This window comes from Blennius ocellaris, assembly GCF_963422515.1.
Source record: "Blennius ocellaris genome assembly, chromosome: 1".
NCBI lineage: Eukaryota > Metazoa > Chordata > Actinopteri > Blenniiformes > Blenniidae > Blennius > Blennius ocellaris.
The window spans coordinates 21,413,987-21,426,755 of NC_137650.1; the positions used below are offsets into that span (position 1 = coordinate 21,413,987).

General features: G+C 41.4%; 1 protein-coding gene across 1 annotated transcript in view; it reads left to right on the forward strand.

Moving 5' to 3' along the window:
- LOC308132005 (chromodomain Y-like protein 2) overlaps positions 1 to 12,161 on the forward strand; it is a 33,345-nt gene extending 21,184 nt beyond the window's left edge. Inside the window, exons 3-7 of the mRNA XM_080498940.1 lie at positions 3,455 to 3,672; positions 10,677 to 10,849; positions 10,946 to 11,156; positions 11,245 to 11,388; positions 11,465 to 12,161. Of these exons, the coding sequence (XP_080355066.1) occupies positions 3,455 to 3,672; positions 10,677 to 10,849; positions 10,946 to 11,156; positions 11,245 to 11,388; positions 11,465 to 11,623 (905 nt within the window). The 3' untranslated portion in view covers positions 11,624 to 12,161. The remainder of the gene's footprint in view (positions 1 to 3,454; positions 3,673 to 10,676; positions 10,850 to 10,945; positions 11,157 to 11,244; positions 11,389 to 11,464) is intronic.
- Positions 12,162 to 12,769: the final 608 nt, after the last annotated feature.

Consider the following 12,769-nt stretch of genomic DNA (forward strand, 5'->3'; position numbering starts at 1 on the left):
TCACAGGCAACGGCTCTGATGGACATTCCTGCAGTCGGCATGCCAACTGCACTCTCCCTCAAAGCTTCAAACATCTGTGGCGTTGTCCTGTGTGATAAAACCGCACATTTTAGGCCACGTTTACACGTACCTAAGTTTTTACAAAAACGGACATTATTGTGGCCAACCTCAGGCACACCTGTGCACTCATCATGCCGTGTCATCAGCTTCTTGATATGCCACACTTGTGAGCTGGGATGGATTGTCTCGGCAAAGGAGAAGTGCTTACGAACACAGATCTTGACCAATTTGTGTACAATATTTGAGAGGAATAGGCTTTTTTTTTATGGATATAGAAAAAGCTTTGAGCTTTAAATTTGTGGAAAATGTGAGCAAAAACATAAAGTTGTCGCGTTGATAGTTTTTGTTCAGTGTAGTTTCCTAATTGCATCAACAATAAACCCTTCCGATTGCGTGATAGATTGCATTGCATCTTAAAAAATGTAAGCCTACAATATTTCTGCAGGGATACATTGGGACTACAGGGTGCTATGGTGTCACAGACCTTGTAAAAGCTCCCGGTGTAGTTCTTTACAGCAGGAACAGCTGATAACACATTTGTATTTCATACCTGGGTCACAGTCCAGGTCTAGAACCTACCAAGTTAATCATTACATATGTTGTTTAAAAAAACAATCTTCTTGACTTGGTTAAATAAAAATCACCAGATCAGAATGGAGAGCTTTCTGTCAATATGCATTTCCTTAAAACCTGCTGAATAAGCTTTTTTCTTCTATTGTGTAAATCAAAGATTACATTTTTTTTTAGATCAGATACACACCACCTACAGAGTGTCTCTGTCAGATGTTGGGATAAATATTTAGTAGATTGTTTGTTTTTTTTTGTCCAACCACCATGGCACATGCTATGCATGAGATTGTATTTCCATGTGACTCCACAGACACATTCTTTTGATCATCATGACTCGACAATGAAATCCAGCAGTTACGTTATACGTATAAAAGTTTCCCATTTTGAGGACACCATTTTGGGTTGCATTGCTGAATACGATTAAAGATTTCAGGCAGGAACTTTAGTCTACAATAAGCTTTTAAGGATGAAGGGGTCATATTATACAACTTTTCAACACTTTCACATGGGTCTCGTTGGTCCAAAAACTTTGTATTCAAAATGTATTACGTCAAATCCATCCTTTCCTTGATTTTCAGCCATTTGATTATTGGATCATATGAACTGCATTCAGAATCTGCTGTGTCTGTGTGAACTGGACTGGGTCCAACCACACATGTCTAGCTTGGGAAGAGGAGGAAGTATTTCCTCTCGTGGTGCCACGTGCCATGTAATTGTGGGAGGGTCAAAGGAAGGGTATTGGGTTTGATTTCTGATTCACTTGTTGGAGCAACACACTTTTTAAAATATGAAACAAGAGATGACAGGCTTTCTTCAAATCTGGAGCATCATTCCCAGGTATAGGGATGATTATTACTGATTGAATACCAATAGAAAGTAGATTTTGCATAATATGACCCCTTTAAATCCTACGTGTGAGAAGATCTCATTCAAATCTCATTTAATTAATTTGCTACATTTGATCCACATATTTTAGACTTTCTGATGCCGGCTTAATAGTCATCATTAAATATCACAATCCACTTTTTCAACCAAAAACCATCTCTAGATGAAATCCTTAGATGATACAGATATTATTCATAATGTAAATCACCTTATTGCCCTTCTAAAATGTTTATGTTCATTGAAAATGTAATATTAAGCACCGTCACCACAACAAATCCTATCAAGTCAAGCCAGGTGACTTATCACACTTGTTCATTTTGTTGTGTAAATGTCTTCCCATTTATATTTGTTAAAATAGAAATGGGATTTATACATGCGGAGTCTGAGAAACTCTGACATATAAATCTCTATCTTTAATTGTTTTTGTTCTAATGAACATATAACACTGGCTTTTTCTCACTGAGGTCTTCTTCTCTTTGTCATACATCTAGATACAAACCCCTCCTACTTTAAAAACAAAAAAGCCATCAGTTGGGGTTTTTTTTAAGTGTGAAAAGACCAAAAAAAAAAAAACATCCACACCGGAGCCATTGTCTGTATTATAGATGCAGCTTTTGTCTTACTAATTTCATTATTCACATTATTGGGCCTAAAAGCATCACACCATTGGTTTTGATGACAAAACAATGAGTTATTAGTGAGCTATTGTTAACAACCATGACATCAGTGAATGCTCTGCATGAGGGGCTTTTACAGCACCTGATGTCATAATTTTCTATTCATCCATTCAAATGATGAAAGTCCATAAATATTATTGTGCTACTCAGACTCGCAGAAATAATTTTCTTCATGCAGCAGAGTCAAAACATCTTTGTGAAGTGATGCTGGACCACCTTGCTTTAGTCAGTCGGAGTACCTCAAGCTTCAAGCCCCTTCTTTATTCCAATAGTGATGGACAGGGTGACAGATGAGGCCATTCAGGAGGCTCCATGGATTATGACATTTGCAAATGACATGGTTGTCTACGGTGACAGTAGAGAGCAGTTGGAAACGGACCTGGAGGAGCAGAGGGCTACACAAGAATGAAAGTCAGCAGAGATGAGACGGAATACATGTGTGTGAATGAGAGGAAGGCAACCATAAATATGAAGTAGGAACAAGTGGAGGGAGCAATAATGAGTATAAGTACAAAGCAATAGTGCACAAAAGAGATGAAAGAGAAAGTGGATGGTGCGGTGGGAGATGGGCCCTGACCTGTGTCTGATCTGATGTGTGATAGGATAGCAGTGAGACTGAAAGACGAGGGCTGACAAGACGGTAGTGAGCCTGCTATGTAGTATGATTTGAAGATGGTGGAATTGTCTAAAAGACAGGAGTCTGAGCTGGATGTGGCAGAGATGAAGATGCTGAAAGTTTCACTGGTATGACCATGATTGAAAATGAACGGATCAGAGGGACGGCGAAGGTTGAGTAGTTTTGTGATAAAGCTGGAGAGTCAGGGTTGATGTGACGAGATGGAGGCTATAACAGAGCTGCAGAGCAGAAAGAGAGGCAGAGGAGATCCTTGGATGTTGTGAAGTCTGACACTGAGCTCGAGGCGGGGATGGAGGCGAACCCTCCTGTGGCTCAATGCCAATTTAATGGTGACCTTTTTTTAAATTTTTTATAAAAGCCTCAAGATTAAATCCTTCATGTACAAACTGTTTCACATCAATATTCAAATATTCAACACTAGGAGTTTACTTTATTGATCTTTCAAAACAGAAGGTGATGGAAAATGTTGGAGAATTTCATCCCATTTGTTTTTTAGTAAGGCTGGGGTGATTTTTTTTTTGTTTGTTTTTTTATTTCATTAAAATGTTTTATATGCAAAGTTCTTTACTGTATAAAAGGCCCCGAACAGACAGAGTGATGTTTGCTTTGTCACCCTGTGTGTCAGGATCCCCTCTCGCTAATGGAAAGATGCATCTACACAGCTCAGTAAAGCGGAAGCTGGCGGAGGAGAAGGGCTACGTGTTTGACAAGCGGCTCAGGTACAACGTGCGACAGAACGAGAGCAACTGTCGTTTTCGAGACATCGTGGTCAGGAAAGAAGAAGGCTTCACCCACGTCCTGCTGTCCAGCCAAACGACGGACAACAATGCCCTGACACCAGAGGTGAGCGCACAAATGTGTTTTAGTTCTCGAGTTGCATTCTTATGTGGGGTCCTGCACTGTTAAGTAACAGCGTAATAAGGCAGACAACCAATTGGTTTTGATTGCATCTGAGTTGCCATGGAGCTCTGTTAGAGGGAAATAAATTATAAAAGTTCCCCCAGTAACTGCTGTGGAGGTGGCCCGGAGCCATGGAGTGACTCCTCAACTGCTCAAGGGGAGTTTTTCAGGACACATCAGAAAATTGTGGTTTTATTTGACAGCTGCCAGGTGTTGGAAATGTGAGCTGCATGACTCTAACAGAGCCATGCAAGGGGGGGGGTGGGGGAAAGTCTTTTCAAAAGTGCCTCCTGCCAAAGATGGCTTCAACAACTTTAGTAATTGGGTCTACATATAATCCAGTGTTATGCCATCTGTTGTCACTGCAGCAAATTGCCAGCTGAACTGGTGAGGAAATTATGCTGCAAGTTCATGGAGGAGACCATTATGTAATTATTCTTCAAGAGAACCGGAGACCCTAGAGATGATTTCCAGTGATTTCCGCTGCTTGCTTTGTAGGAATTACACTCTCAGCGCTGCTAAAGATGGCCATGTTTGCAAGAACACACAGTGACTGCTAACATCTGCTAAACTATGATGATGCAAAGACATGAAGACATGTATACTTACTGTGTGTGTGTGTGTGTGTGTGTGTGTGTGTGTGTGTGTGTGTGTGTGTGTGTGTGTGTGTGTGTGTGTGTGTGTGTGTGTGTGTGTGTGTGTGTGTGTGTGTGTGTGTGTGTGTGTGTGTGTGTGTGTGTGTGTGTGTGTGTGTGTGTGTGTGTGTGTGTGTGTGTGTGTGTGTGTGTGTGTGGTGATTGTTGATTTGTTGCCCATATAACACTATGGTGTTAGATGATGGATGAGCATTATGTCGCATCAGCAGCAGTCTTGAGTAAATATTGTTCCTTTTAGTGTTTTTCATGTACATTTCTCCTTCATTTACTGTTATAGTTTACTCTGACATGGCAACTCATAAGTAAAGATGAAGTCATTGATCAATACCCATTGCAATAGGTGAAAATCTTCAACACAAAAAGAGTTTGAGACTTAGTGTATATTTATTATTTTTCACCATCACAGTTACAGAATCTGCGTAATTTAATTGTGACCTAAAACAACAAAAAGTTTTGTTGGATTGTGACACGGTAAAGAGTGTCACTATTTTTAGAGGCTCTTCTGATTAGGTTTAATGATCCACCAGCTGAGTTTTCTCCACGGGCGCCCAGGATGCACAGTCTTTTGTCAAGCTGTGATCTCTTGTTTTTGATACATTTTCACACCGTTTCCTCAGCAAATTGTTCATCACTGGCTTCCTTGATGCCAGTCAAAGTCCCTCCATGAAATCACCATCCAACACCAAACAAATTGCATGTCCTGATTTACTATAAAGCGTCACAGTGATGGAAAGACTTTGTCATGGTCGATCATTTTAACAGCGTGTCCATCATCTGTTGGAGGCTGACTGATGCTTCTCTCACAATATGCTGCCTTACACAGCTCACTCCCAACAAAGTCATTAAACCCTAATAGATATACATGATCTGATTGAAATCCCTCCTCAGAAGTGGAACTTTAACATCTGTGCTGCAGGATGTCATTTTATGGCTTTCTGCTTTGGAGCTTTGTGCTTTGTGCATTGTGATGATTCACTCATTGCACTGGCTGCCTGCGGGAATGCAGCAGCCTAAGATTGGTTGCTCATTTCCACACTCCAATCAGCAACAAGCTGGTCCTTTTTAAATTTCCCCCAGATGTATTCAGTCGTTTGCTTTTCACAGATGAATAGCAGCGATAAAAAAATGACAATGGTGTTTACTTGTCTCCTGACAATATGTTGAATTGAACTGATGATCAACTTGCAGGAATATTTGCAGGACAGATCATTCCTTTTCCTGTCATGTCTTCCTTTAAAATGTGCATTACACCATAAATCTGACACACAACTTTATCATTTAGATAATGCGATTCGAATTGTTTTGTACACTGATGAATATTGTTTTGAACGGGACTTTCATTCCCCCACATATTCCTTTGAGGTCCAATAATATAACGCAAGGTTAGCCACAGATAACGGGATGTATCACAGTCATCCACCTCTGGCTCAGAACTCAGAACAAACAGGATTTCCTCCTCTCAGATTGTTTGTTGTGTCTCAGATCTTCCACAGAGGCGGTTCTGGCTTTGATACAGTGTCGTGGGCACGGCAGCCTCTACTTCACAAGCTCTGAAGAGGCCTAAACTGTGTGCACATGTGTGCGTACTTTCATGTGTGACAGTAAGCCCGTAAGCTGCGGGCTTATCAAACAGCTCGGATGGCTCCTTCTTCGTCTCTCAGTCTTTGAAGCTACAGGAACCAGAGAGTCTATGGATGTGCTTTCTGAATGACCGCTGCTGAGAGAATCTTGAACATTTTCGCTGTACATTTTCTTCCAAGTACTCAATGCTTGCTTTAAATCTCTGTACCTTTCTAGTCTGGTTTGATGTCCAGGAGCTTTCTTATCTTGTACCAACCCATTCTCCTTTCCTTCTTTCGTATGTACAGGAACAAGAAAAGCTTTGAAATGGTGAGCACAAAATAGTCATCACTTCAATTGGGATAATCTATGTATATTTAGAGTAATTCTGTAACCCCAGAAAAACACTAGTTTTGTTGTATGCCCCCCTAAACTAGCCCAATATTTGAAACTATTCTTCCTTTTATTCAGAGCAGGCTGATTTTTATCCCAAAATCTCCGATCTCAAGACACCCAGTTGAAGCCCAATATCGAACAACTCATGACTACTCGAAAATTCTGTAATTGAAAGCAATTTTTACTTGAATTACACCGAGAAGGTAGTTTGTGTATGTCGCAGAAATGCCATAATGTCACACAAACTTCTGGAAAATCTTGGGTTATAATTTGTTCCACACGTACGTTCCACAGCACTCGCCCGAGATTTATACAATTGACAGTTGAAACTACAAAATTACAGTTGGGTGTTTGACAATATAAATATAGTTTCCCCTCAGTCAAGTACATGTTTTGCCATCAATCAAGTGAAATGGCGCTTTTCAAAAGTGCAGAATGAGAATCCCACCAAGAAGAAAGACCAGACTGATATGCTGCAGGCTTATTTCTCATTTATTATTCTTGGATAAATGTAGAAACTGAATTGAGCAGGATTCAAGATGGATTTGAGTCACTTGCGACAGCAATAAGACACTTTTGCCCAAAATGTTGAAAAAGAAAAAAAATAATCACAAATTGACATGTTTGAAAAAACCATTAGACTCCTTCATGAGTTTTAGTTGCAGCCCTGTGAGATAGAAGCTTAAGGCTCATCGTTATCAACAATCTCTTCGATTGGCTGCCTCTGTTCTAAGAAACAAGAATGAAAACCTTTATTCATCACAAGCACAATTATAATTGGGAGCGCCTCAAACACAATGTTTATTTCTGCTTGGACTGTGAAGGCCGTGCAGAATACGGAATATTCTTTGCACGGCTTTGCAATATCTTAGCGATATTGCAAAGTTGTGACTGTCCATGCTGCCGTTCATTGACATAGTGACGCAGTCGTAACATGAGCGGTATCTTTTAGATGTGACATTTACAAAATATTGAAGTCTATTATATCATCAAAACCAAACTAAAACTGCATTTAATGGGTAAACTATTCATATTCAGATCAATGTGACCAGACATTCTCGGTCTCTAGCTGTAGCCTTTATTTAGTTCTCGCTTGTGGTGAGGGGGGGGGGGGGGTTCTCTGAATGATGTCAGCAGAGGGAGAACAACTTAGTCAGCATGAGATCAGGTAATGGAGCAGCCAAGGACTTTCCACCTGTTCACTGTAAAACATCTTTCAGCTGCTCCGGCAGTGATTGTTGACAAGGTTAACACATGCCCACATGGACTTACTGTGCGGTAAAAATTTTGTTTTTCTTGCCATATAATTATCGAGCCATTAAATGGTAAATGGTCTGGATTTATATAGCGCCTTCTAACCACACTGAGTGCAGTCCCAAAGCGCTTTACATATCAGCTCACTCACCCATTCACGCTCACATTCACACACCAATGGGACAGAGCTGCCATGCAAGGCGCTAGTCGACCACTGGGAGCAATTTAGGGTTCAGTGTCTTGCCCAAGGACACTTCGACACATAGACCGGTGTAGACTGGGATCGAACCTCCGACCTCTCACGCCGAAAGACGACCACTCTACCACCTGAGCCACGGTCGCCCCTAACAGCATGTTAACCCCCTCTGTGTTTGCCAGGTCATTTGGAATCTTCCAGTTTGCCCGTGCTCTCCCACAAATTACTCGCAGTTGGCCAACAAGCCAATTTTCCAATTGCGCTTGAACTCGGTGTCCAAGAATGCTTCATCCACTCAGAATTGAAATATGGAGATCAATCCACTCAAAGTAAAAGTTAAGCTTGTTGCTTAAATGTAGAATTCAGAGGTTCAGGGCAGCGTGAGTGGAGCAGCCATTTCCCAGCTGGTGGTGTTTGGGAGCCCTGGCCAGGCGGACAGTCTTACCTAATCTTACCTAGTCTAACCTGAATGCACTCACTGTATCGGACTGTTGTGGTGAAGGAGGAGCTGAGCTGTCGGTCTACATCCCCACCCTCGCCTATGGCCATGAACTTTGGGTCATGACTGATAGAATCAGATCACGGTTACAAGCAGCCAAAATGAGTTTTCGCCGCAGGATGGAGTGATGGAGTGAGGACCTCAGCCATCTGGGAGAGACTCAAAGTTGAACTGCTGCTCCTCCACATTGAGAGGAGCCAGTTGACGTGGTTCGAGCATCTGATTCAGAAGCCCCCTGGTTGCCTCATTTAAGAGGTCTACCAGGCACGTGCTACTGGGAAGAGGCCCCGAGGTCTGTGCAGGACTCGCTGGAGAGATTATATCTCTGGTTTGACCTGAGAGCAGCCTGTGGGGTCTCCCCAGAAGAGCTGGAGGAAGTTGTGGGCGACTGAGATGTCTGAGCTTCTTTGCTCTCCATCCTGCGACCATGACCTCAAATTAACTAAACGGGAAAGAAGTGGGATGGATGGATGGATGGATGGATGGATGGATGGATGGATGGATGGGGTAAATTACATGTAATGTAATGGCTGAGTGGGTCCTGGTTGTCTTCCACCATCCCTATACTGGCTTTTACTTGTTCCATTAGTGCTGAGCTTAAGGTATTCTTTAGACTTTTGAAGTTTGTCCTTTTATTGTTGTGAAATTTAATATTTCCCGTATCAATAGCACAAGTTTATTCTTCATGAATGTCACTTTGCCAGCTCTTTTTTTTTTGGTCTCTTGTGGAACGAACAAGCATCTGTCCGTTTCATGTATCAAAGCAGGATGTTGATTCATCGTACAAGAATGATGCAATTGTGGACACACACACACACACACACACACACACGCGTTGCCCTAACTTCCACCCAATAAATTAACCATATCACCATTGGAAAAACTCACTTTGTGCTTCATTAAACAACCGTAGATCTCCACACCTTGAGTTTCAACTTGCTTTTGTCTCAACCGGAACAATGTAAGTACTCACACACACACACAGACAGAGATAGCACATCCTTTTTAAATTGGGGACAGATTATGTGCTTGGTGAGACATAGAGAATTAAGTTCACTTTGAGGTTGAATGGTTAATATGGGTCATGGGTGATAATCTGATTAAAATGCTGCAGCAGAGTCGGCAGGCTGACAGTAGACAGTGATGTGGCGTTAGAGGCTCACTGGAGGTTCAAGAGGAGATCTTATCAGGTCGGCTGACTGACAATGTCGGCTCTTTTCTTCGTCATCAGTTGACAGGAAGGGCCAAAGACTGTAAACGCTAAAAGATGTATTGCTGGTATTTACTGGCAAGGTGAAATTCTGCTATTTTTAGTCGAATTGTGAGCGGCATCATACAGAATGTTCTAGACATTATCACACTAATTTAACAATTCAACGACATTCTAACTTATTGTACTATAGTACTTATAGTTTGACATGTGCTTTGTACATTACAAATCCATTGTTGAAGTCGCAATGCCCAGGTCAGATAACATCTTTTCAAAACATAGAATGTTGTACCAATACTTAATCACACATCTTTACCAGCCATTTGGATAACTGCAATTGCTTTTATACTAGACTACCCACAAAAACAGATGAGCATTGTACCCAGATGAGGATACCGCACTCAGACTTTCAAGTAGAATAAAGAAAAAGGATCCCATTACTCTTAAGGCAATGCATTTGTGTCTTTCAGGGCTGATTTTAAGACTCTTCTGTTGGTGTCTGGGCTCTTAATGACCTCACTCATCATCACATCAGAGACTCTCTACTTCTTTTCCCAGCCAAATCACTTATGTCCTCCACTACGTTTATTTTCAATGTGTCTCGTTTCTTGCATAATAGCACCAGTGAGTCTACCCTCTGTGCTTATGCTTCCCAACTTTCAAACCTCTAATCTGCAGGTAGAAATGCCAAACACTCTATACATTCTAATTTAAAATTAAGACCTTTCAATGCATTCGTTCTACAGTTTTAATATTTATGTTAAAAATGTAAATCTATTCATTTAACTGACTTCACCTTCGCCTCGCCACCTCCTTTGATTGTAAGTTGTTGTTTCTTTTGTGTTCTTGATTGTGAGGGACTGTAGACTTGGGCATATTTTTAGCAAAACCTGAAAAAATAATACTATCCATCTCTTTCCTACACTGCAGCAGCCAACCCAGAGTTGTTGAGCCAATCCTGGGCTGACATGACTAAACGGTTTATGGCTCTAACACACACACACACACACACACACACACACACACACACAGCAGTGTATATTTAATTAAGCTTTATGAATTAATGAAGTTAACGATTCAGAACCTGTGATTTCACTTTTTCTTTTCAGCTTTTTCTTTCGTGTCTGAGTCAAGGCTGTAACACCTCCTCCTCCTCCTCCTCCTCTCCCTCTTCAGATCATGAAGGAGGTTTGTCGAGCTCTGGGTAACGCAGCCGCCGACGATAGTAAGTTACTGCTGCTCAGCTCTGTGGGGACCGTCTTCTGCAGTGGCCTGGAGCCGTCCTACTTGATCGGGCGTCTGTCCACTGATCGCAGAAAAGAGAGCAGCCGCATCGCCGATGCTGTTCGGTAAGAACAAATCCTGCTGCCATACCCCGGTACTCTTTTATCAGTCGCCATTAGTCCTTGACAGGGGCGGCACTGATTGTTCTTTGACCCCTTCAGGGACTTTGTCTTGGCATTCATCCACTTCAAGAAACCCATTGTGGTTGCAATAAACGGGCCAGCTCTGGGCTTGGGGGCATCCATCCTGCCGCTGTGTGATGTGGTGTGGGCCAGTGAGAGGGCCTGGTTTCAGACTCCATGTGCAGCGCTTCACCTCACCCCCTCCGGATGCTCCTCTTACACCTTCCCTCAGATACTGGGTGTCGCTCTGGTAGGTCCCAGGGAAAATACTCTTATAATCTGTTTTGGATTCTGTGTACAACTTTCTGAGTAGAAACATTTTCATTTACCAAACGCAGGCCAACGAGATGCTGTTCTGCGGAAGAAAACTCACAGCTCAAGAAGCATGCAGCCGAGGTCTGGTATCACAGGTGTTCTGGCCAACCACGTTCAATCAAGAAGTGATGCTTCGAGTGAAAGAAATGGCGTCCTGCAATGCACTGGTAGGACCTGATCTGGCAAAGCTCGTCTTTTGAATACAGCCGCATAATCTCATTCCTTCCTGTGTCTATTTGAAAGGTTTTAGAAGAGTCCAAATGCCTGGTGAGGAGCATCCTCATGTCCATTCTGGAAGAAGTGAACGAGAAAGAGTGTCAGATGCTGAAGCAGCTGTGGTGTTCAACCAAAGGACTTGAGGCACTTTTCAGTTACCTCCACAACAAGACGCATGAGAAGTAATTATCCACACGCAGACAATCCGAGCCTGGCTGTGTGGGTCTGAAGCTACCTATGGAAGGACGATGACAATGCTGTGATCTCAAAGTGCATTATGGGTCTTTGTTTGCATCCGTTGACTGAGTGGATTCTCTGGATCTCTGTTTACTTACAGCTCTGAGAAGAAAAAAAAAAGAATTATGTCATGATTTTGTAAAGCAGCTTTTCTATCTGACTCCCTGATGTCTTCATGTCCATCCTATATGTTGAGAAGGTCTAAGAGCAAAGGGCCAAATGAGCTACAAAGCAGGGGGCTACAGAGTTTATCTGAACTTGTGTGATGCTGCATCATCCGGGTGTATGAAATCAATGTATGTCTGAATGCACATGATAAAGTGATGATAATATATAAAAATATATATTTATTTCTCGTGTGTAGAAGAGTCGCTTTGTGTACATAAGATGTATTTTGTGAGATTTTCTTTTAGTTGCCTATTTTGTTTTTGTGTAAACCAAAGTTTGCATGAGGACTCTGATGCTTGTTCCTTAACATGCACATTCCCTCCTCTCGTCACTGTCTTTATGGACTGAAGGAAACCCTCCACACTGGTGAATCACATTCAGTGATACATTTTTATATGATGGTAAATTAACATAAAATCCGTCTGAGTGATCGCAAAAAAAAAAAAAAAAAAAAACTATTTTTTTTGGAACACTTTGATTCATTCTTTATACTGTAAAAATCTGTCTGTCACGGTGAAGAAACTTTGTTTTTCATTTACTTTGTCTTCATTCACAACAATTTTCTTCAGTTTGCTAAAAGGAAACTGTTTGGTTTTGGATATGTACTTACAATTATATCCTCATACTGACAGAGTGTACTTGTTTTTGATTCTTTTGACATGCCATAGAACAGACCAGCATTCAAAACCATTTATTTACTCGAAAATAATCAGATTGACGTCACGATTTTAATGCCAAAAAAAGACACTTGATTTTTGTTTGCATATCAGAAAAAAAGTGAAATGGATAAAAGTGTCATGTGTATAGTAGCATTACATATATAAATTAGGAGATGGCACATATCACAGGGAATAAAAAGGAGATTTGTATCCCATCTTTTACTGTCATGGTTTGGTTTATATGAAATGGCTTCTTGTTTTAACACAG